This window comes from Loxodonta africana, chromosome 12, assembly GCF_030014295.1.
Source record: "Loxodonta africana isolate mLoxAfr1 chromosome 12, mLoxAfr1.hap2, whole genome shotgun sequence".
Classification (NCBI taxonomy): Eukaryota; Metazoa; Chordata; class Mammalia; order Proboscidea; family Elephantidae; genus Loxodonta; species Loxodonta africana.
This window is the reverse complement of record NC_087353.1, coordinates 57,263,541-57,288,720: the sequence shown is the minus strand read 5'-3', so window position 1 is coordinate 57,288,720 and position 25,180 is coordinate 57,263,541. Positions and strand designations below refer to the sequence as shown.

At 44.5% G+C, this 25,180-nt stretch overlaps 1 protein-coding gene and 1 long non-coding RNA gene across 2 annotated transcripts in view; one reads left to right on the top strand and one right to left on the bottom strand.

The window, feature by feature from the left end:
• Nucleotides 1-4,276: 4,276 nt before the first annotated feature.
• The window catches only part of LOC135232960 (uncharacterized), a 28,322-nt gene continuing 7,418 nt past the window's right edge, over nucleotides 4,277-25,180 (bottom strand). The window contains exons 2-4 of the long non-coding RNA XR_010323607.1: nucleotides 6,799-6,897; nucleotides 6,632-6,706; nucleotides 4,277-4,381 (exon numbers count right to left, since the gene is read on the bottom strand). This is a non-coding gene — a long non-coding RNA (uncharacterized LOC135232960). The remainder of the gene's footprint in view (nucleotides 4,382-6,631; nucleotides 6,707-6,798; nucleotides 6,898-25,180) is intronic.
• Nucleotides 4,285-19,222, top strand: MEFV (MEFV innate immunity regulator, pyrin). Its single transcript, XM_023557288.2, is given in 11 exon segments — nucleotides 4,285-7,367; nucleotides 10,400-10,691; nucleotides 12,498-12,805; nucleotides 13,230-13,292; nucleotides 13,294-13,326; nucleotides 15,860-16,090; nucleotides 16,536-16,558; nucleotides 17,123-17,238; nucleotides 17,409-17,441; nucleotides 18,017-18,049; nucleotides 18,237-19,222. Coding segments are annotated over 11 exon segments (1,941 nt in total). The 5' UTR covers nucleotides 4,285-7,091; the 3' UTR covers nucleotides 18,770-19,222.

Here is a 25,180-nt window from a genome sequence, read left to right as displayed (position 1 = left end):
GCTTCTCCCACTGGGCTCCAGCCACAGTGACCTGCCTGCGAGTCTTGACAGTCCAGTGCGTTGCTGATTCAACTCACAAGGTCCTGTCTGGAGGGGAAGGGGGCATTTTAGGGCCGCCATTATGTTTTGGCTACTTCGGTACAGCTGTTTTGATGGTAGAGACTTTTGATGCAACCCTTTTAGCACAGGACATTTAGACTTTGCCTTTAAAAATTATCAACCTTCTAGATTCTAAAATCTTCATCTATCTAGTATTGTGCAAAACATAATCTCAGCACTGAAGTGAGGGCCAATGTTAGGGTCAGGAACTGGCTGGTGCACAAGCTATGTGTAACTGAGGGAATTTGCTTATCAGCTCACTCACCCTGGAGAGGGCTGTTGAGTCATTCCAAGTAAAGCATCTGTTCATTGTCCGGAAATTCACTGAGAACTTGAATGGTTAGTCTCTCAAAGTCCCAGATTTCTCTCTTAAAATTAAATACACTGGGGGGATGAGAGGAAGCGTGGGTTGCAATGGAATCTCTTATTTTCAGCTCCAAATGAACATGTGAGATCTCCCATGCCTTTCCGAACAGTTCTTTCCATTATCTCAATAATAGGTATGTATTATATTTAAATATCATAGACCTCCTTTATCATGATGGTTTTTGGGGAACAGACCAGTGTCCTCTGTTATGGATTGAATTGCGTCCCCTCAAAATGTGTATCAACTTGGCTACTCCATGATTCCCAATATTGTGTGATTATCCACCATTTTGTCATCGGATATGATTTTCCTATGGGTTGTAAATCCTACGTCTCTGATGTTAATGAGGTAGGATTAGCAGCAGTTATGTTAATGAGGTAGGACTCAATCTACAAGATTAGGTTTTATCTTAAATTGATCTCTTTTAAGATGTAAAAGAGAGAAACAAGGAGAAAGAAAGGGGGACCTCCTACCACCAAGAAACAAGAGCCAGGAGAATAGTGCGTCCTTTGGAGCCGGGGTCCCTGTGCTGAGAAGCCTCTAGGCCAGGGGAAGATTGATGACAAGGACCTTTCTCCAGAGCTGACAGAGAGAGAAAGCCTTCACCTGGAGCTGACACCCTGAATTTGGACTTCTAGCCTGCTAGATTGTGTAAATTAAAAAAAAAAAAAATTTTTTTTTTTTTTAGATTGTGAGCAAATAAACTGTGAAATACATCATCTTGTGGTATTTCTGTTTTAGCAGCACAAGATGACTAAGGCATCATCTTAGAGGCTAAGCTAATTATAAAAGACTTTGAAAACTATATTTTTTCTGATTATAAAAGTAATTCATCCTCATAAAATATCCAAATGACACAGAAATGAATGTGGTGGAAGGTGAAAGTCCCTCATGAGCAGGAATGGAGTAAGGGTCGGAGTGTCTAGTATGTACATTATGTAAGAATAAGAGGTTTTATCCTTTGCAGCAGCTGAGTCCAGAGACTCACCTTCACAAAAAGCCTCAAATATAGATTTATCATGCTCTCCTCAATATAAATATATAGTCACAGTAGAGTCTGCCATCAAAATCAGACACAGAAGGACAAATATTTTATGATCCCATTTATATGAAATATTCAGAACAGTCAAATGCATAAAGACCAGAGATTATTAGTGGTTACCAGGGGCAGGTGAGAAAGGGACTAGTTATTGATTAAGGGGTACTGAGTTTCTGTTAAAGGTGATAAAAAATTGGAAATGAATATTGGTGATGATATACAACATGGTGGACGTAATTAGCGTCACTAAATTGCACATGCAAAAATGCTTGAAACGGCAAATGTTTTGTTATGTATGTTTCGCTACAATAAAAATTAAAGAGTTCACCACCATGGCACTTCAATTGTTAAATCAAACATTTAAAATACAACACAAGAATTCTATCTTCACACTTCCTCATTTTTAAAGAACACTGCCTTCAAGAAGTTCCTGAGTCAGAATTGCCACTGTTGCAAAAGGTATCACTGCAATTTCAAAATATCCTGCTTTCGACTGAAAAGCCTATTTCCTCCCTGAATTGTTATAGATGCTTTAGTCTCAGCAGTGTTCCCTGACCTATCAGGATGGGTCAGGGGCCCCAGGAACCCACAGTGCCCTATGAGTCAATGCATGGTGTCATTATTTCTCTGTCTCTGTGGTCGGAGCCTGGCTGCGAGGCCGCTGTGTTGCTGCATTCTGGAACCTTGCTGTGATGGTTAAGGTTTTGTGTCAACTTGGCTAGGCCATGATTCTCAGTGGATGTGGTCATCCTCCATTTTGTGATCTGATGTAATTGTCCTACATTTTGTAGTATTGTGTAACTATGTGTTGTAAATCCTAAGCCCTTATATGTTAATGAGGCAGGTTTAGTGTGGGATGTATCTTGAGTCACACCCTTACTAAAGGATATGACTTGACTTACTCAAGTCACCACCTTGCTCACTTGAGGGGGGTTTCCTTGAGGGTGTGCCCTGCATCCAATATATATAAATATTTTGGAAAGGTTCTCTCTCGCTCTGGATCTTGTACCCAGCTTGTCATCATCTGACCTCCGGTTCATGGGATTTGAGCCAGCAGTCTGCCATCTGACCTGCCATGTCTGGGATTTGCCAGCTTCCGCTGTTCTGTCAGCCAGCAGCCTATCGTTTGACCTGATTTGCCAGCTTTCACAGCCCCGTGGGCCAGCAGCCTGTCATCTAACCTGCCGATTTGGGTTCGTCAGCCCCTGAAACCATGTGAGTCAGGGGAAGCCTTCAACCTGATGCCCGACACATGGATTTGGGACTTGCCAGCCTCCACAACTTCATGAGCCATTTCCTTGAGACAAATCTCTATGTATTTACATATATATGCTTCACTGGTTTTGCTCCTCTAGAGAACCCAGCCTAAGACACTTGTACAGGTGCTGGTCCTGGCGAGACCCCAGTAAACACCCTTCTGGCCCAACCTGAGCATTTCACACATCTGCTATTGTACCATAAATGTGCTTTTGGGTTCATTCACTTCTTAGGAAAGATGTTGGGTTTGGCAATTATTTTCTCAACAGAATTCAGTGAACTAGATGTTGTCAGCCATTAAAACCAAAAGGATTGAATACTCTGTAAAATAATCAAACACGGGAACCAATTGGACATTAAGGTTAATTCAACCAATGAGATCTCATTGTAGCATCCATCCCAGTCAGGGCACATATAGCCAGGCATCATAACTTTGTAGTAGGCAGCACAGCCTGTTTTTTTTTTTTTTTTTAATTGTGGTAAAATGTGTATAACACAGCATTTCCCAATTCAACATTGTTTACATGTACAATTCAGTGACACCATTTACATCAATCATGTTGTGCCACCATCACCAGTATCCGTTTGCCAAAATATCCATCACCATTAGGTGATACTCAATGCTTCCTAAACAATAACTCTCCTTTTTCCCCTCCCTCCCACCCTTGGTAACCACTAATAAACTTTGGTCTGTGTACATTTGCCTATCTTAGATATATCATGTAAGTGGGGTCCTAACAATATTTGTCCTTTTGTGATTGACCTACTTTACTCAGCATCATGTCTGCAAGTTTCATGCATGTTGTGGCATGTATCAGAACTTTTGTTTCTCTTTATGGCTGGATAATATTCTATCGTATGGATAAGCCACATTTTGTTTATCCATTTATCTGTTGATGGAAGCATGGCCTGTTTTGAGTTTCATCAGTCTGCTGAAAAAGTGACATCCATGGTTAGTGATTGTAAAAATGGCTTGGGGTGGGTTCTGACATCCTCCAGCCCCACAAGGGCGAAGCTGATTCCCATGAGACGGAGGCCAGCAAAGCCTCCTCTCTCCACCATCTTTAGCAATTCTGATACCCGCCATCCCTCCCACAGCACTCTCTACTTCTCTGCTGGGTTCGATAATTCATTGCAATGGCCACACAGAACTCACAGACAGTACTTAGGATTATGGGATTTATTAGGGAAGTAACCATTCCAATTCAGGCTCAGGAACACTCAGGTTACAGTTCTTCCATCAGGACAGCTGTACTTGCAGGCACTCCTCTCACTGGCCCTAGTCCTCTGCCCAAAGACACTCAGCTTTCTCTCTCTATGGGCCGGGAAGCCCACCATGCTGCCTCCTGCTGCCAGGTCTCTGCTGCCAGATTTCTTCCGCCACTGCTTCTCCCTTCTTAAGGGTAACAGCTCACTCTTTTGATCTCCTGTTTCCAGGAGTTTCTCAGTGCAGGGATCCCGGGTCCTTGTGCTGGCTCCTGGCTGTTCTTCATTGGTGGTGGTGGGATTGTCTTTTTCCTGCCTCTGGGGTGGCTCATTACAAGCCCAGATGGATGGCAGAACAACCAATCCCCTTTGGTGGGCCACAATTACTGTATCTGCACAGTCCCACCCAATTGCTTGAGTAAAAAAAAAAAAAAATTTTTAGTTATAAAACCATGGCTTGAAAGGCCATATTAAGTAATTCGCTGCACCTTGGTGATGAATAGTAAAATATTAAGTTGTTATCATGCAGGGAGACAATATTATGAAAGGGTTAATAGTGGTTAATAAAATGGGTTTGAATCCTGCCTCTGGGTAAGTCATTCCTGGCTGTGAATGGGGGCGATAAACCCTGCCTCACAGGGGTGCTGCAGAAACTTTTAGGAAATAATGTATACAAAGTAAGCAGTGCCTGGATTGGAGCAAGTACTCACTGTTGAGTAACTGTATTATCAATAAAACCTCTGTAAGTTGAAAATTTCACAAGGAGGGCAGAAAATTTAAACGAGGATATGCAAATAATACCAACTAAGAGATAGAAATACCACCATTTTGCTACAACCGTTGTAATGATTGATTCAAGAAAGGATCATTGATGGATGCTAAATCACTGGGTGAAAGATTATTGTGGGAGAACAAGATATTTGTGAAAAAGTGTCCTTTTACAACGGAGAGATCTTGAGAACACTTGAATGTAATCCACCACCTAATACTGAGAAAATAATTAGATGAATATGAACTGGGGAACATTCGGCTTGGAGTGGACTTTTCAAAAAACACCAATGTCTTGAAAGAGATAATAAGGCAGGAGAAGTGTGGAAGTGTTCTAGAAAAAAGGGCATTGATTGCTATGCGTAGGAATAGACTTGATGGCAACGGGTTTGGTTTTGGGTTTATAGAGAAATGAAAACTCAATGCATGATTTTTGACTGAACTCTGGATTGAAAAAAAAAAGGAGCAAAGGACCTTATTGAGCTAAATGGGGAAATGTGATTATGTACTGATTATAGTATTGTAACAATATTAAATTTCTTGAGTATGATCGTTCCGTTGTGATTATTTCAAACAATACCCTTTTATCCCGCTAGTAAGAATCGACTAGAAAGCAATGGGTTTGGTTTTTTGGGTCATCCTTGTTCTAAGGATCCCTGGTGGTGTGGTAATTAAGTACTTGGCTGATAACCGAAAGGTCAGTGGTTCGAAACCACCAGTGGCTCCTGGGGAGAAAGATGCGGCAGTCTGCTTCCATAAGGTCTAAACCCTCCCAAAATAGCGACCCTATAGGACAGAGTAGAACTGCCCTACAGAGTTTCCAAGGAACGCCTGGCAGATTTGAACTGCCGACCCTTTGGTTAGCAGCTGTAGCACTTAACCACTATGCCACCAGGGTTTTCAAAGCTTGGAAACCCTATGGGGCAATTCTGTTCTGTCCATTAGGGTGGCTATGAGTCAGAATCGACTTGACGGCAACAGGTTTGGTTTTGATCCTTATTCTTGAAGGAGCCCTGGTGGTGAAATGGATAAGTGCTCAGCTGCCAAACAGAAGGTCAGTGGTTTGAACCCACCAGCTGCTCCGTGGGAGATAGATGTGGTAGTCTGCTTCTGTAAAGATTACAGCCTTAGAAACCCTATCGTGGCAGTTCCACTCGGTCCTATAGGGTTGATATGAGTTGGAATGGACTCGACAGCAATGGGTTATCATTGTTCTCAGTATTTAAGGCACCAGGAGTATTTGGAGTGATGTGCGATACTTTCAATTTATTACCAAACGGTTCAGGGAAAAAAAAAAGTGTGTGCGCTTCTGTGTGTGTGTGTGTGTGTATGTATGTAAGAGAGAGAAAGCAGCAAGTATAGCAAAATATAAACAACTGGTGAATCTAGATAAAGGCTATATAGGTGTTCATTGTACTATGCCCTCAACTTTTCTGTAGGTTTGACATTTTTCAAAATAAAAAGTTGGGGATAAAAATCAGAGTATGCAAAAAGACAGAAACAGATAACTGAGTTAAAAGTCAGCTCAGCCACATAGAACTATTAACTTTGGAGCCACCTGTGTCTAAGTGCATGGAAGAGTGCCCTAGTTCTCAGGTGTGCTCTCACAGAGCAAGGGTAGAGTCAGCTCTGGGGACAAAGTAATGAAGATAGGTTCCAGATATTGCATTTAGATGCCTCTGTGTTGCCAGAGGAACCAGATGATGGAACTGCATCAACAGAGGTGCCACCAGGGCTTGTCTCCTGCAGTGCCCTTTGGGCCTCACCTGCCTTCTTGGGCAGAGGAAGGCAAAGCTCACAGGGTTGTATTTGCTGTGTCTTCCCCCTGCCATTGGCTCTGGTGGATCCATAAAGCTCAACAATCTGAATGAGAACAGTTGGCCAGAGATGCTGACCTTCATCATTGTCCTCTCCAGCATGGTATCAGGGGCTATATTCCCAGCCCTCACGCTCTCTGGCAGCTCAGTATCCTGGGATAAAGAAACAGTGAAGTGTCTGAGTGCCCATCCAAGGATGGAGAGTCTGGAATCTAGTCCAGACCCTTCATTACAGACTTACGTACCTTTCTGCAGCACAGCCAGTGGAGGCAAGAGCTTGGGGTTCTGGAGAATCCTGTGTCTGGCAAGGCATTGTGTCCTCCCAGCTGGAAAAGCCTCTGAATCTATGAGAAAGAGACTATGAGCCAGTGTTGACACACCCATGGCCTCAGTGTCAGTTTCCACCAAATCACAGAGCATTTCCTGTGTCTTTTCCTTCAGTTCACAAGACACCTCTTCTTACCCTCTGGGCTCCATAACAAACGGCTGCTTCTCCTAGAAGCCAGCCAGCCAGCTCTGGCTGCTCCTGGCCAGTGCCATGGCCAAGACACCTAGTGACCATCTTCTGAACTCCCTGGAGGAGCTGGTGCCCTATGATTTTGAGAAGTTCAAGTTTAAGCTGCAAAACACCAGCCTGGAGAAGGAGCATCCCCATGTCCCCCAGGGCCTGCTCCAGAAGGCAAGACCAGTGAAGCTGGCCACTCTGCTGGTCAACCGCTACGGGGAGAAGGATGCTGTGCGGCTGACTCTGCAGGTACTGCGGGGCATCAACCAGCACCTCCTCGCAGAGGAGCTCCACAAGGCACTGGCCAGGGTAAGGTGGTGCCCCCAGCCCACTTGTCTCCCCATGCTGGCTGCTGGCTGTTGGTGGGGCTGAGGTAGAAGGCAAGAGAGGGAAAGCATGTTCAGACAAATGCATTCTGACTTGAGAATAATAAATCCCAGGTCTACGACCACCTGAATGACGTTGGCCCTGCTCTGGTCTTTGGAGTTGGATTAGTAAAGATTTTCAAGGCTCCTAAATGGTTTTAAAAAAGCAAACAAAAAAGGCTGGGACTCTGCTGTCAGGATCAGGAGAGGGAGGAGCTACATACAGCCCCTTATGTTAAAGAATTCTTCACGTCATTTGTGATTAATGCTTACATGCAGACGAGTCACTTTGTGTAACCAAAAAGGGTTTGCTAAGCAGTCATTAACAGGGGTTGGTATGTAGTCTCATTGTTATCCATCTAGTTTCAGTTTAAGTTCCTCTTTAACAGCCTTTCTTGTTCTTAAGTGTCCTGGAGTCGATTTTGACTCAGGCTGACTCCATGTAACAGGGTAGAACTGCCCCATAGGGTTCTCCAGGTTTAAAGACTTTTTTGATATTTTCTGTTCACCTAACACAAAGTCAGTTTCAAAAAAATTTTCTTCAGTGTTTGGATTTTTCTTCTATTTCTAGGTTTTAAGAATACATTAGAAACTGTGAGACTATGGCCCTAAGACATCCTTCTGAACTGGAACTGAAGCCATCCCCAGAGACTACCTTTGAGCCAAACCATAGACAGGCCCATTAGTAAACAATAATACCTGAGAGGAACCTGCTCCTTAAAACAATCAATTACACAAGACCAAAAGGGCAACATTTGCCCAAAGCAAAGATGAGAAGACAGGGAGGGGTAGAAAATCAGGACAAAAGGAAACAGGGGAGAGTACTGACACACTGGGAACTGAAACCATGTCATGGAACATTATATACAAACTACAGAATGGGAAACTAATTTGCTCTGTAAGCTTTTACCCAATGCACTGTAAAAAAAAAAAAAAGAAATGTTTTCCATGTGTTTCTATGAGGTAGAATAATTTAAATAATTCTCTATTGACAGTGATGGAACTAAATTGAAAAATGTCTGGTTCTGGTGTAATTTGATGAGTAGAATTTTTAATTATCTTTTCATGTTTTAAAATCTGGTTATTAATATCTTTAGGGCTTCTTACCAGTTCTTGAGTTAGTTTGGGTATTGTAGCAAAAGTTTTTTCTAGAAAGCCACCAGCAAACTGTTCTAAACAACTTTAAAACAATTTTAATAAGAGCTTTTTCAAACCCAAAAGTGTTAATTACAGGTTGTCTTCATTTTCTTATTAGAGTCATGGTTTTCAAATTATGTCCCAGGATGATATTTCAGGAATTCCTTAGCAAATATTTGATTCAAATTTTAGTAAGTCTTTTTCTTAGAAAACTATTAACAAATTCATACTGAAATGTGGCATTAACCAAATTTTTAAAATACTGGAGGCCACCAGTGTAATAGTCAGCGTGTACTGTGCTTGAGCTGATTTTTATGTAGACCTTGGAATTAAGCCTTTCCTGCCATTTTTCTTTAATTAAACAGTATCCTGAGACTTCCAGACAAGCTGGTTTTAAAGATCACTATTTACATTTACTTATCTGTATAATTAAGATTTTCTTTAAATTATGCAAAGAAAAATACAGAAATAAATTAGTTTCTGAGGTTTTATTTGTCCTTCATAACCCCTGACTTCAAATGTTTGTGTAGGTCAAACATCCCAAATCTTGTTGATTGGTTGATTTTGTAATAAGTTAATTTTGTACATCTATAATTGTAAATGGAAACCCTGGTGAGTAGTGGTTAAGAGCTATGGCTGCTAACCAATAGGTCATTAGTTTGAGTCCACCAAGCGTTCCTTGGAAACTCTATGGGACGGTTCTACTCTGTTCTATAGGGTCGTTATGAGTTGGAATCGACTCGATGGCAATGGTTGGTTGGTTGGTATAATTGTAAATAAGGAGCCCTGATGGCTCAGTAGGATCCCTGGTGGTGCAGTGGTTAAGTGCTTGGCTGGTAGCCGTGACAGGTCAGCAGTTCAAACACCACCAGCTGCTCTGAGGAAGAAAAGACCTGGCCATCTGCTCCCATAAAGATTACAGCCTAGGAATCTCCATGGGGAAGCTCTACTCTGACACACAGGGTTGCTATGAGTTGGAATCAACTGGACAATGCCCAACAATGACATAATTGCAAATAAATTTACTCCAATAAACTAGGGTTTTTATTTCTATGTAAGACCTTATTTGATACAAGTTCTCTTGCTTAAAAAATTTGAAAAGCAGTAATTGAGAAACATTGAGCAAATAATTTGCATGTTCTTACTTAATGGTAATCAACTGCTGTTGTCCTAGAATGTTCTGAACTTTAACTTCTCTCATTCTGAGGAGTTTCTCTCTTCTTGCCTTTTCCCCAACCCTCTCCCCTAAACATGGGGCATTTTCAAACCTTTGCATCTGGTTGTCTTTCAGACTATCCTACACAAGAAGGTGGCACCGACAGTTTAGTGGTGTCATATTCCTCCAGGGAGAATAAGCCCAAGAGCCTGAAGATACCGGATGGCCCAGAAAGTGACAGACAGCAACAAAGTGGTGATGGAGCAGCCAGCCTACAGCCTGGCCAGCCCAAGGCTGGGAGGGGGCCCCTAAAGAAATCCCAGGACAGAGCGAGAGACCACAGAGCCTGGATGGACAGGGCAAGCCAGGGGCAAGGAGCATGACTCCACCTTCCAGGAAAGGCCCGTTCCTGTCTTCAGCCAGGCAGGCTGGGGAGAAAGGTTGCATCCTGAGCTCCACGCTGCGCAGGAACACCAACTCTACCAGCAGACTACAGGTGCTCTCCAGCAACTGGTTCTCTGGGTCCTTGGGAAGGAGAGAAGCCAAGAGAGCTGGAGGCAAGAAGCAACCCAAAAGTCTTGATTTTACCGTTTCTTCAGAAGGGGGAGAACCCCGAAACCCAGAAACTCTTCTGACTCTAGACAAGATAAAAATTGCAAGTCCAGACCCAGTAGTCACCCTAGGGAAAAACGGTCACTGTTGATATCAAGGCTACTGTGGCTCCAGAGAAATGTTCTAGGAATCCAGAAAGATCTGTGATCCAAGAGGGAGGAACATTCAGGGATGTACTCACCAATGTGTCCCTGACCAGAGGGGAGAAAACCACAGCACCCTTGGAGGAAAATGGAATTGGAAGTCCAGAGGCCCCTGGGAAACTCCATGAGCCTACAAATCCAAAAGCCCTTCCATCTTCGGGGAAGAAAGGGCCCCAGAATCCAGGACACCTGACATCCTTAGGCATGGTAGCCTGTGAAGGTATTTCCTCCCAAATTTTCTTTTGTGCCAATATATTTATACCACTAAGAGCCCTGGTGGCGCAAAGGTTAAGCATTTGGGTGCTAACTGAAAGGTCAGTGGCTCCAGCTCCTTGGGAGAAAGACCTGGTGATCTGCTCCTGTAAAGAACAAAGCCTAGGAAATCCTATGGGGCAGTTCTACTCTGTCACGTGGGGTTGCTAGAAGTCAGAATTGATTCAAAGGCACACCACATTAACCTCCTGAGATGACATATGAAATTGTAGGTGTATGTGCTTTTTTTAAAAAAAATTACTGGGATCCCTGAAGCAGAGGTCCCCCCTCCCATTTGAGAATCCGATGCAGTCTGTGAACCCTGAAAAAATGCATATGTGCACATCTTTGCAAAATATTGCATTGAATTTCAGTGAGTTCTTGGACACTCTGAAGTCCTTCTTTAGAATTCCAAGGGCTTCATGGATCCCCAATAATAATCTGAGAAAAATAGTCCCTTCCCACTGTAACCCCAGCATACCTTTCTCTGGGCAAGAAGGAAAGCCTTCTGGCTAAAATTTTAGGTCTTTTTTTATTGATGGAGAAGTAAGTAGAATTATGTTTGGTTGTGAATGACAGAATTGCCAAAGTGCAGCAGCTTAAACAAGATAGAAGGTTCTTCCTTTTTCACAGAAATGATGCACAATTGTGGCCCAGGACAGATGTGGCACTCCATGGATCAGGCACCCAGCCTCTTGTGGTTTTTCCACGCCAATGAGTTTGCTCTCCAGCTCATGGTCTCAGGTGGTGGCATCTTCATTCCAGAGACAAAAGGGAATTAGTGGGGACAAAGTACATGTGAGCACTCAGGGAAGTTTCTGGAAGCTTCTCATAACACCTCCATTTACATCCCTCTGGCTAGAATATGGTCAAATGGCCACACTTGTCTGCAAGGAAAGCTGAGACTCCTGGGGAGCAGCCATACAGACAACTATAGACTCTAGCACACGGCAGGAAAGAACAATGGTTATCTGGGGGCCTGCAGCAATCTTGTTTACAGATGTGGTATGAGTTCTTGGAAACTGTGAAAGGGAATGATGGGAGGGGACTAATGGATTGAGTGTGTTTCTGTTTCTTCTTGTATCCCCTGTCATTTCTGCTTTATGAAGTTGCAGTTATGACCTTGGTCAGAGCTATTCATAACGGTTACTTCCTCATGGCGAGTTATACCATTTAGCGTGGTAAAGTCCCCTTCTTCCTTTTCATTGAATGCTTCTTGAACTTGGATGTGAGCAGTGGTCCATTTGTTTGAATGAAGATTCATTACACATTTCCCAAATGCATACCACACGTGGCTTCTCTGCTGGGGCTGGGGCTGGGGCTATGGCTAGGAGCAAACAGGTTGCCACCCCTCCCTACCCCTGCCCAGCTTCCAGTCTGGTTATGAGCAACCTGGGGTGGATTGAAGGGGCAAAGCCAAACACTGATCGGAATGTCGGGCTCTTTTATGTCACCTGCTAAATCAACATATATAGAGGAGGAGGGCACAGAACTTACAGCAAAGGCCCACTGGTCTTTCTTTAGAATAAATGCCCACGCATTCCAGAACTCCAAGTCTTAGGAAAATCATGAGCCCTTAGCCTTCAGTCTCAGTGCTGCCTCACTGGAGTCTGGTGCAGGAGGAGGATTTTGGGGCAGGGGGAAGTTAGTACTTGGTTGAGTCTGAGAACTCTTGCATCCCAGGCTCCGGCTCCCTCCACCATGCGTTGCTTCATCCTTCTGTTAACATCTTGGATTTGCCACTCAGGAGATTTTTCCACTGTCTTGTCCCCAGGGAGGCCATGGGAAGGAGACTTGGTTGGTGGTACCTGTGTACATGGTTCCAGCAGCTGCTCAGGGGGCCGCAGGGCCTTGGACGGCCATTCGCACAGGTGCCCCCGGTGCCAGACCCCACTCCCGAACAAGCAGCTGCTGTGCAGCCTAAGCCCTGAGCCTCCGTCCCAGTGTGAGCGGCACGTGAAGCAGCCCTGTCTACTCTTCTGTGAGGACCACGGGGAGCCTATCTGCCTTATCTGCAGCCTGAGTCAGGAGCACCGAGGCCACCAGGTGCACCCCATTGAGGAGGTCGCCCTGCAATACCAGGTAGATGCTCCCTTCCTGGTGGCCCTTCTCTGCTGGGCACTTGGACCCACCTGGCTTTGCTTCACCTTCCTAGCAACCCTGGAGGTTGATGCATTAGTCAGGACTCTTGGGCTGCAAATGGCAGAAATACAACACAAGCCAGGCTAGCAAAGAAGGAATTGACTGGTTCATGTAGGTCAGAGGTCCAGGTATGGCTGAATCCAGGAGCTCATAGGAGGTCATTGGGACTCTCTGGCTTAACATCTCTTGGCTCTGCTTCCCTTGGTGACAGAGTCATTCTTCCTCTTAAGCACCCTTTCCCTTGTGCCCTCAACTGCAGCACCATCAGCTTTGCTCCTAAGGGCAGATATTTTCCCTCTAGAGTTGGCACCAGCAAGAGATGGCAGAAGCCATTAAAGCTTCTTGACGACTGCTCTTTTTCCAGGAGCAAATTCATCAGCACCTGGAGCATCTGAAGGAGTTGAGAAAATCTGGGGAGGGGCAGAAATACCCGGGGGGATAAGGAGACAGCCAACTTCCTGGTAAGACCAGAAGTGGCCTGCGGCCAGGCCTTGCCCAGGCTCACCCCTGCAGAGGGAGGGAGAGGACAGAGAGTGAATGGGAGTCCCCAAGATTCCATTCTGGTTCATGGGGAAGCAGAGATGATGGCATATTCTGATGCTCACTGGCATCAAAGGATAAGCTTGTCCCTGTAGAGGGAGGACCTCCCCACTCCCAGCAGTGAGGGGTTACCTCTGAGGATGCTGTCCACTTTCTCATGCTCACCCCAAAATGCTTTAGAAGCTAACACCAGTGGCTGCTGCTGAGGAATGGCATTGAGGAAGGGGAGGAGAGATTTTTCATTTTTATTTTTTAAACTGTGCTTTAGGTGAAAGTTTATAGCTCAAGTTAGTTTCTCATACAAAAATTTATACACACATTGTTATGTGACCCTAGTCGTTATCCCTATGCCAGCGCACTCCTCCTTCCACCCTGGATTCGTTCGCGTGTCCATTTAACCAGCTCCAGTCCCTTTCTGCCTTCTCGCCTCCAGACAGGAGCTGCCCATTTAGTCTTATGTAGCTACTTGAACTAAGAAGCACATTCTTCACGAGTATCACTTTATGTCTTACAAGTCCAGTCTGATCTTTGTCAGAAGTGTTGGCTTTGAGAATGGTTTTAGTTCTGGGCTAACAGAGAGTCTTCTGGGGTTCCTCCAGTCTCAGTAAGACCATTAAGTCTGTTTTTTTTTTTTTTTTACTAGAATTTTAGTTCTGCACCCCACTTTTTTCCTGCTGTCAGGGACTCTGTTGTGTTCCCTGTCAGGGTGGTCATTTGGTCATTGGTAGTAGCCGGGCACGATCTAGTTCTTCTGGTCTCAGGCTAATGGAGTCTCTTGTTTATGTGACCCTTTTTGTTTCTTGGGCTACGATTTTCTTTGTGTCTTTGGTGTTCTTCATTCTCCTTTACATCAGGTGGGTTGGGAACAATTGATGCATCTTAAATGGCCACTCGCCAGCTTTTAAGACCTCAGCCACCACTCACCAAAGTGGGATGCAGAACATTTTCTTAATAAACTTTGTTATGCCAGTTGACCCAGGTGTCCCCTGAAGAGGAGGGACTTTTTAATTTTAAATATCTCTGTATTGTTTTTGTGATTTTTTTTTTACAAAAACTAAATTTATTTTTTAAAATTCAAATTATTAAAATAGACATTTCCTTCAAAATGTGGTTTTGCAATGCCACACACTGCTGTAAGTACAACTTACTGTTCTTCTTCTGTTGAATTGGGGTCCCGACTCTTGGGCATGAGTGCTGTAAGTTGCTTCCATTTTTCCTGGAAGCAGCGGTACCTATCCCTACAGCCCCCCAGAGGCTTGGTTCCTCTATGGCATTTAGTTAGTTGGATCTGACCTCTCTGGGTTCCAAACTCCTGGCAAGTTAAACCAAGTGTGTGCCCACCACATCTCAATGGGTAACGGGCAAAGGCAACAAAGGGTAGAATGGGGAATGGGAACCATTCCCTAGGGCCAGGGCTGACTTCGTGGAAACTCTTGAATTGTAGTAAAATAATCCTGGCTGGCTGGGAACTTGCAGATGGAGCAGAGGGCAGGGATGCCCTGAGGAGAGTGAGGCAGGAGCTAGGCCACTTCTGGAAACCCAGGGAAGCAAATGACCATGAAGACACTCATGGTGACAAAGACTTCTGTGAAAGGAGATGCTGTTTTTAGGACTTCTTCTTAAGCTCTTAGTGGATCCGAAGGGTCCTTACCCTCCTTGGTGGAAGCAAAATGTGCCCTGGGGCCACCCCACCTCTCTGAAGAACATTTTTAGTGAGAAAGGGGGTGATGGCAGAGCTATTGATTGATCAGTGAGCAAAGATGGTGGAGGCCAAGTTCACCTACGCACAAATGGACTGACTGTCCCCATTCAGAAGCTCTTTACTGATGACCTTCCCAGAAAGGTGCCCACCCTCTGAGGGTGCAGGGAAGTCTCCTTCCTGGAGTGCCCAGGTGAGTGGTCACAGCCTTGACAATTTATGCCCTCAGGGCCTGTGCCAGCCTTGCACTGGCTTTCGGGGAAGGACAGAGGTGACACCAGGTTTGAGGCCATTTTCCAAGAGCCAGCCCCCACCATTCACAGACTGACCATTCAGGGAGGTTCCAGGCAACTCTGCCCCTGCTCTGGAATCCAGGAAGGGGATCAAACCAGTTTGAACCCCTGCTGAGGATTTGCATTTATATCCCAGATATACTGAATCAGAATCTATGTTTTAACAAGATCCTCAGGTGATTTTTATGTACACATAAGAATCATGTATAGATAAGAATCATGAGTATCTTGTTAAACTGTAGAATCAGATTCAGTATATCTGGGGTAGATAAGTAAATGCTCAGCAGGGGCTCAAACCAGGTTGAACTGGAATGAACTGGTTGGAAGCCCTGAATCCGGGCCTCCAAGAGGCGGAAGAAGCCTGCCTCTTACTTACCCCCAGGGGTCAGCTTGTAGGAACTCCCTGGACACACATGTTAACTCCACAGCACAAATCTCTACCCCTCTGTCACCTGTCCCCAGAAACAAACTGAAGCCCAGAAGCAGAAGGTCTGACGTCAGATGCAGCAGCTGTGCCGGTTTCTGGAGAAGCAGGAGCAGCTCTTTGTGGCCTGGCTGGAGGAGCTGGGCCAGACCATCGGCCAGGTTGGGGAAAAGTACGGCAGCCGGGTGTCCCAGGACATTGCTCTTCTCGACAAGCTTATCAGCGAGCTGGAGGCCAAGCAGCACCAACCAGCATGGGTGCTTGTACAGGTACGTGCAGCCTGGCCTTCCAGTCACCCCGCCACCCTGCCTCTATCCTGTCAGGATGACACAGGGCCCAGCGCAGTCATCCAGCTTTGCCCAAGCTGGTGAGCAGGGCCCTTGAGGCTGAATTGGGATGTTGGGCTTGGTGAAACACAATGCTTCCTGGATGAACTGGGAGGAGTGAGGTCTCCAGCATCCCAGGGAACACTTGGCGTCTTCCAGAAGAGATCAGCAGGGCTCCAGGGCAGTTTCGTTGCAGGACTCAGCCAGGCTGACAACCTCAGGTTGTTAGAATCAAGGAGAGGCGCTGCAGTGGGGCAGACACTCAGGGGTAGGAACCCCGGTAGGTGGCAGGGAGCAGCCTGACATCCAGGCCCCCAGGAGGAGAGGTGGGGGTCAGCGCAGACCCCAGGATGCTAGTAACAGAAAGCTTCCCTCTTTTCTCTCCTAGGACATTGGAGTCACCTTGCACAGGTACAGATATTCCTGCAACTTCCTAAGGCCGTTGGGGAGTTATGTGGCAGATTGGGAGCCCTGCCAGGGGGGATCCATGGGGCGGAAGGCTGGAAAGATGAAGCCGGCTGTCAGGCTGGGGTAGGGGGTGCTTTCTGAGTAGTCTGCCCTGTGAAAGATGTCTCGGCTGGACTGCCGCGACCTTGGGGAAGGATGCATATTCCAGGGATGTCTGCTGCTTCCGTAGAGGCCAATGGAAAGGAGCCATACTCAGCCCAGCCAACAGTGGAGAGAGGAAGGGAGGAGGCCTCAGAAAGGCAGTTCTCTGACATTGCTGGAATCACTTGAGAGCTTTGCAAAATCCCTATGTCCAGGCCACACCACACCAATGAAAATGGAGTCTCTGGGGGGTGGGACCCAGGCAGCAGGGGTTTGGAAACTCCCCAGGTGACTCCAACCTGTGGCTAGATGTGAGGATTAATGTGTAGAACTCAAAGTCCACAAAGGCCTCCAAGCTCCCAGCTCACGGGAACTTGGCTGCCCCCACATTCCAGGTCTCCCTGGAGTACAGTCTCTTGTCCCCAGGGCCAAGACAGTGACCATCCCGGAGCGGTGGGCCACCCCTCCAGAGGTGAAAGAGAAGATCCACCTCTTCTACCATAAGTCAGAGTTTGTGGAGAAGAGCTTAAAGCGCTTCTCCGGTAGGTGGGCTGGGGCCAAATGGAAGGCACCCCTCACGTCCTCCCAGAGGCCCCTGCAGCCCAGAGCCCCCTGGCCTCCTTTCTCCCTCTCCCCACTGCTTCCCTAATGCTGCCTTCATCCTTGGCTGGGGACCTAACTTGGGCTTCTTTTTTCCCTTTTCTTCTTTTAGAAAGCCTCCGTTCAGAAATGGAAATGTTCACTGGTGAGCATGGTGGTCGTAGGGGTGCTGACCAGGGGGTTGGTGCCATAGTCCCTTATGCTGTTGATTTCTGGGCCTGATTTAGAAGAGAAAGACCTGCAGTAAAGGCAGGAGAAACGCCCTTGCAGGCTCTGTGGACAGTCCCTGTGCCTGACTTGTCTCACTGGGTTAACTCATTAGACCAGCAGAGTCTGCGAGGCAGGCCCGGGTGCCTGAGAAGAATGGGGTTACACTGTCCATGGGAAGTGGGGTCTTGAGCAGGGGAGCCCCTGTCTTTCCTTGTTGTGGAGTCCAGGGTAGATTTGTTGTTGTTGTTAGGTGCCGTGAAGTCGATTTTTCACTTACAGCAACCCCACGTGACAGAGTAGAACTGCCCCCACAGGGTTTTCTTGGCTATAATCTTTATGGGAGCAGATCGCCAGGTGTTTCTCCTGTGGAGTTGCTGGGTGGGTTTGAACACAACCTTTGGTTTAGCAGCGAAGCACTTATGTTGTACCACCAGGACTCCTTAGGGTAGATTTAGCCCTCTCAATGAGAATGCTCAGGGTATTTTTCCCCATCTTCTTTTTCTCTTGTAGTTTCAGAACTAACAGCTGCTCAGGCACATGCAGGTAAGTGCCAGGTCGAGGTGAGTGGCCTTGGCCTGCTGGGTCCCTGCGCTCTCCCCCATCAGGTACCAGAAGAGCGATCACGTGCATGTTTCCTGGAAGTGGGGAGAACCCATGGGGATGCAGCCCATGGATCCCCAGTTGGGTATTGTGACTTTTTTCTCTGCAATTGATGTGATTCTGGATGCAGAAACCACCCATCCCAACCTCATCTTCTCTGACGACCTTAAGAGTGTGAGACTTGGAAACAAGTGGGACCGGCTGCCTGAAAGCCCAGAACGGTTCAATAGCTGCATTCTGGCCCTGGGCTCTCCGACCTTCCTCTCCGGCTGCCAGTACTGGGAGGTGGAGGTGGGAGACAAGACAGGCTGGATCCTGGGAGCGTGCAAAGCAACTACGAGCAGGAAGGGGAGCGTGGCTCTGTCGCCCGAGAATGGCTACTGGGTTCTGATGAGGACAATGCACAATGAGTACCAGGCCTCTGCCTTCCCCCCGACCTGCCTGTGGTTGAAGGAGCCACCACAGTGGGTGGGTATCTTCCTGGACTACAAGGCTGGAAACATTTCCTTTTACAATGTGACAGCCAAATCCCACATCTACACGTTCACCTGCTGCTTGTCCTCAGGGCCCCTTCAACCTGTCTTCAGCCCTGGTACGCATGATGGAGGGAAGAACACAGATCCTCTGATCATCAGTCCAGTGTGTGTTCAGGGACCCCACTGAATGCCCAGCACATTGCATCTTTCTTCGAGTACCCAGCCTTGAAGCATGCATTCATACACTCAATGTTCATTATTATTATTGGACACCTATTGGGGCCAAGTGCTGTGGGTATTATAATGAATAAGAAAACAGTCCCTGTGCCCAAGGAGCTTAAAGAATAGTAGCAGAGGTAAGCTAGACACACAAATATTGCTAAACCACATGCACCAGTGACATCCAATGGGTTTCAGAGGAGGAAGTGCTTGGCCGTTGCTTAATAACTTGTATGAGTTAGCACCTTCCTCTGCTCCTGAGGCAGAAGATTCTGCCCTCATTTTCCCTCTGGACATGTCCCTTTATTCTGTCCTTCCCTGTCAAGAGGACATTGGAAGCCTGGAGAGAAACCAAGGAGGCTGGATTGTTTATAAAAATATTTTTGTATCTGGATTAATAAACTCTGATTGGTATTAATATTGGTTGGGCCTCATGAATAGATCCATTAGAAAATCTGGTCATAATTGCATTTATTGTCCTTTAGTTGATCGCTGTGGGATCCCATTTCCTTACTCAATACCCTGAGAGAGATGGGGCTGCTATAGTGGGAAAACATTTACTCATATTTAAAATGTTGAATTATTCTGTCCTGGTCTGTATTGGACAATCTGAAGGCCTGCGGAATGATGGGTGTTGTATTTCATGCCTGTCCCCATTCTCAGCCCCCATTTAAAGAGTAGAAATGTAAACAGTAGGAATTGTAACAATACAAAAAAAGAATCAAATGAAGGTTAAACTCCAAACTCCTCCTATCCCTATCTCCTCTCTTCATCTTCACTACTGGAGCCTAGATTAGACTCAGGTTCTTCGTGATTGTGACCAGCGTGTGCAAATGTGTTTGCTTTCACATGGAGCATTATTTTACCTATGCAATCCACATGCCAACAAAGTTCATGCATCCCATTTGCTTAACTGCTCCCTATTATCAGTTATCTGTTACTTCCAATTCTCCCATGCTATAACCTTTCCGTGAACAGCTTTGTCTATATTTTCCAAACTTTTTTCTCCTTATATATTACTTCTAAAACGGTTCATGAATGTGAACATTTGATAACACTTGCTACAGTCTGCCATACCGTCCTTCGGAAAGATTAAAAAATGCTCCATGCCCAAAGAAATGTTTGTCATTTAAATTTTTTTTGCTGACTTAGCAGAGTTGTAATGGGGTGTTACCTCTGTTTTAATATTTCATTACCTGTTAGTGAGATGGTGAATTTTCCCATGTGAATTTTGGCTTTTTGCTTTATTCTATAGAAACGGTGCTTCTTCGACTACTTGCTATGTGGAATCCAGGCATTGAACTTAGCTGTTTGTAGTACTTCTCCACAAATATTTTAGATAGTGAACATTTGTATCTGTCAGATGAAATTTTCCCTTTTTTTTTTTTGGAGATATAATTCACATACCATACAATTTACTATTTTAACATGTAGAATCCAGTGGCTTTTGGTATATTCACAAGATGTGCAACCATCACTGGTATTTAATTGCAGAATGTTACCATCACCCCACAAAGAAGCTCCATACCCATTAGCAATCGTTTCCCATTTCCCCCCAGTAATCTACTTTCTTTCTCTGTGGATTTGTCTATTCTGGACATTTCATATAAATAGAGTTATAAAATATGTGGTCTTTTATGACTGGCTTTTTTCACTTAGCATAATGTTTTCGAGGCCCACCCATATTGTAGCATGTATCAGAACTTCGTTTGTCTTTATGTCTGAATAATAATCCATCATGTGAATAGACTACATCTTGCTTATTCATTCATCAGTTGATGGACATTTGCCTTTTATCCACTTTTTCGCAATTATCAACAATGCTGCTATGAACATTCACGCACAAGTTTTTGTGTGGTCATGTTTTATTTTCCCTTGGGTATACCTGGGAGTAGGATTTCTGGGTCATATGGCAATTCTATGTTAATATTTTGGGGAGGTGCCAAAACATTTTCCAAAGTGGCTACACTATTTTACATTTTCACCAGCAATGCATGAGGGTTCCAATGTTGCCACATCCTTACCAACACATGCTATTGTCTGTCTTCTTTATTGTAGCCATCTTAGTGGGTGCAACCACCACTTATGTATCAGTTTGTTGCATTATGGTAGCTTGCGTGTTGCTGTGATGCTGGAAGCTATGCCATCAGTATTTCAAATACTAGCAGGGTCACTCATGGTGGACAGGTTTCGGCAGATCTTCCAGACTAAGACAGACCAGGAAGAAGGACCTGGCGATCTACTTCCAAAAAAAAAAAAGAAAAAAAGGTCAGTGATAAGCTTATGAACAGCAGCAGAACACTGTCTGACATATTGCCAGAAGATGAACCCCTGAGGTTGGAAGGCTTTCAAAATACAACTGGGGAACAGCTGCCCCCTCAAAGTAGAGTGGACCTTAACGACATTGAGGGACTCAAGCTTTTGGGACCTTCATTTGCCGATGTGACACAACTCAAGATAAGAAGAAACAGCTGCAAGCATCCATTAATAATCAAAATGTGGAACATACAAAGTATGAGTCTAGGAAAATTGGAAATCGTCAAAAAATTAAATGGAATGCATAAAGATCGATATTCTAGGCATTATTGTTGTTGTTGTTAGGTGCCATCCAGTCTGTTCTGACTCATAGCAACCCTACGTACAACAGAACGAATCCTAGGCATTAGTAAGCTGAAATGGACTGATGTTGGCCCTTTTGAATTGGATAATCATATGGTCTGCTATGCCAGAAATGACAAATTGAAGAGGAATGACGTCACATTCATTGTCAAAAAGAACATGTCAAGATCTATAGTGAAGTACGACACTGTTAGTGATAGGAAAATATCCATACACCTACAAGGAAGATGAGTTAATATGACTATTATTCAAATTTACACGCCAACCACTAAGGCCAAAGATCAAGAAATTGAAGATTTTTACCAACTTCTGCAGTCTGAAATTGATCAAACACGCAATCAAGATGCATTGATAATTACTGGTGATTGGAACGCAAAAGTTGGATACAAAGAAGAAGGATTGGTAGTTGGAAAATGTGGCCTTGGTGATAGAAATGACGCTGGAAATCGCATGATAGAATTTTGGAAGACCAATGACTGCTTCATTGCAAATACCTTTTTTCAACAACAGAAATGGTGACTATACACATAGATCCGTCCGGATTGAAAACACAGGAACAAATCCACTACATCTGTGGCAAGAGACGATGGGGAAGCTCACTATCATCAATCAGAAGAAGGCCAGGGACTGACTTCAAAACAGACTATCAATTGCTCATATACACGTTCAAGTTGAAGTTGAAGAAAATTAAAACAAGTCCACAAGAAGCGAAGTATGATCTTGAGTATATCCCACTTGAATTTAGGGACTATATCAAGCATAGATTTGATGCATTAAACACTAATGACAGAAGACCAGACAAGTTATAGGATAACATCAAGGACATCACATATGAAGAAAGCAAAAGGTCATTAAAAAGACGGGAAAAAAAGAAAAGACCAAAATGAACGTTAGAAGAGACTGAAACTTGTTCTGAATGAGTAGCTAATGTGAATGGAAGAAATGATGAAGTAAAAGAGCTGAACAGACGATTTCAAAGGGTAGCTCCAGAAGTCAAAGTAAAGTATTATAACGAAATGTGCAAAGACCTGGAGTTAGAAAACCAAAAAGGAATAACACGCTTGGCATTTCTCAAGCTGAAAGAACCGAAGAAAAAATCCAAGCCTCGAGTTGCAATCGTGAACGATTCTATTGGCAAAATATTGAACAACACAGAAAGCATCAAAAGAAGATGGAAGGAATACACAGAGTTGCCGTATCTAAAACAATTGGTCAACATTCAACCATTTCAAGAGGAAACATGTGAGCAAGAGCTGATGCTATTGAAGGTAGAAGTTCAAGTTGCATTGAAGGCACTGGTGAAAAACAAGGTTCCAGAAATTGATGGAATATCAATTGAGATGTTTCAACAAACGGATGTACTGCTGGAAGTGCTCACTCGTCTATGCCAAGAAATTTGGAAGACAGCTTCCTCGCCAACCGACTGAAGAGATCCATATTTGTGCCCATTCCAAAGAAAGATGATCCAACAGAATGCGGAAATTATTGAACAATATCATTAATATTACACCCAAGTAAAATTTTGCTGAAGATAATTCAAAAACAGTTGCAGCAATACATTGACAGGGAACTGCCAGAAATTCAAGTGCATTCAGAAGAGGAAGTGGAAGGAGCGGTATCATTGCTGATGTCAGGTAGATTTTGGCTGAAAGAATACCAGAAGGATGTTTACCTGTGTGTGTGTGTGTGTGTGTGTTTAATTGTTCATTAGGTGAAAACTTAGAGAAAATTAGATTCCCATTTAATAGTTTGTACACAACGTGTTTTGTGGCCTTGTTTTCATTCCCCACAATACGTCAGCACACTTCCCATTTCTGCCCTGGGTTCCCCATTTCCTTTTGTCCTGATTTTCTATCCCTTCCTGCCTTCTCATCTTTGCTTTTGAGTAAATATTGCCCTTTTGATCTCTTATAATTGGTTGTTCTAAGAGCACATTCCTCTCGGGTGTTATTTTATGGGCTTGTCTATTGTTTGGCTGGAAGGTGGCCCCCAGGAGTAGCTTCAGTTCCAGGTCAGAAGGGTGTCTTAGGGCCATAGACTCGGGGGTTCCTCCATTCTGTCAGACCAGTAAGGTCTTTTTCGTGAATTTTATCTCTTGTTCTACATTTTTTCTCCCGCTCTGTCCTGGACCCTCTGTTGTGATCTGTCAGAGTACTTGGTAGTGGTAGCTGGGCACCATCTACTTCTTCTGCTCTCGGGGTTGTGTAGGCTGTGGTTCATGAGGTCCATTAGTCCCCTGGATTAATTGCTCCCTTGAATCTTTGGTTTTCTTCATTGTCCTTTTCTCTGGTCAAGAAGACCAATAGATGTATCTTAGATGGCAGCTTGCAAACTTTTAAGACACCAGAAGCTACTCACCAAAGTAGGATGCAGAACACCGTCTTTACGAACAACACTGTGCCGATTGACATAGATGTCCTCAGACTCTATGGGCCTTTGCCTTTGAGCCTAGGAATTTCATCCCCTGAGGTGTTTGGTTATGTCTAAGAGGTTTCCCTGACTGTGCTCCTTGTGTGCTCTATTCTCTATGCTAATATATGAGGAGTACCTGCAGGCATGTATGTGGAAATACTCACCACTAAACCTGTATCTGCCAGTGGGTGTGCTCCCTTACAACCTCCCATACCTCTTGGCATACCTATCTACCAATGTAGATAGATATGGTAGTTACCATAGTTGTCCTTTATTCTTGTGTTCCTCTCAGTGACCTCTCTTGCCTTGGTCATGTTGTACTGTCTTCTCCCCTATCGTATTGCCTTTCCCTTCACCAATATTAACATGTGTCTTCTATCTTGGTAATTTTCCCTCCCTTCCCCTCCCATCCTTGGTAACCATCAAGTAATTTTTTTTCTTTTTTATGTGTGTAAATTTACCTGTGTTTTATTGACTATGCAAAGGCATTCAACTGTGTGGATCATAACAAATTATGGATAGCACTGTGAAGAATGAGAATTCTGGAACACTTAACTGTGCTCATGAGGAACCAAGAGGCAGTCATTCAAACCAAATAAGAGGATCCTGCATGGTTTAAAGTCAGGAAAGGTGTGTGTCAGGGTTGTATCCTTTTCACCATACTTATTCAATTTGTCGCTGAGCAAATAATCCAATAAACTGGACTATATGAAGAAGAGCCCAGCATCAGGATTGAAAGAAGATCCATTAACAACCTGTGATATGCAGATGACACACTTCGCTTTCTGAAAGTGAAGGGGACTTGAAGCACTTACTGATGAAAATCAAAGACTACAGCCTTCAGTACAGAGTACATCTCAGCATAAAGAAAACAAAATCCTCACAACTGGAAGAACAAACAACATCATAATAAATGGAGAAAATATTAAAGTTTTAAAGGATTTCATTTTACTTGGTTCCATAATCAATGCCCATGGTTGAAGCAGTCAAGAAATCAAATGACCCATTGCTCTGGGCAAATCTGTTGTTAGAGACCTCTTTCATGTGTCAAAAAACAAAGATGTCACTTTGAGGACTAAGGTGTGCCTGACCCAAGCCATGGTATTTTCAATCGTCCCATATGCATGCAAAAGATGGACAATGAATAAGGAAGATGGAAGAAGAATTGACTCTTGAATTATGGTGCTGAAGAATATTGAATATATAATGGACTACCAGAAAAAAAAACAAACAAATCTGTCTTGGAAGAAGTATAACCAGAACGCTCCCTAGAAAGGAGGATGGTAAGACTTCGTCTTACGTACTTTGGACATGTTATCAGGAGGGACCAGTCCCTGGAGAAGGACAT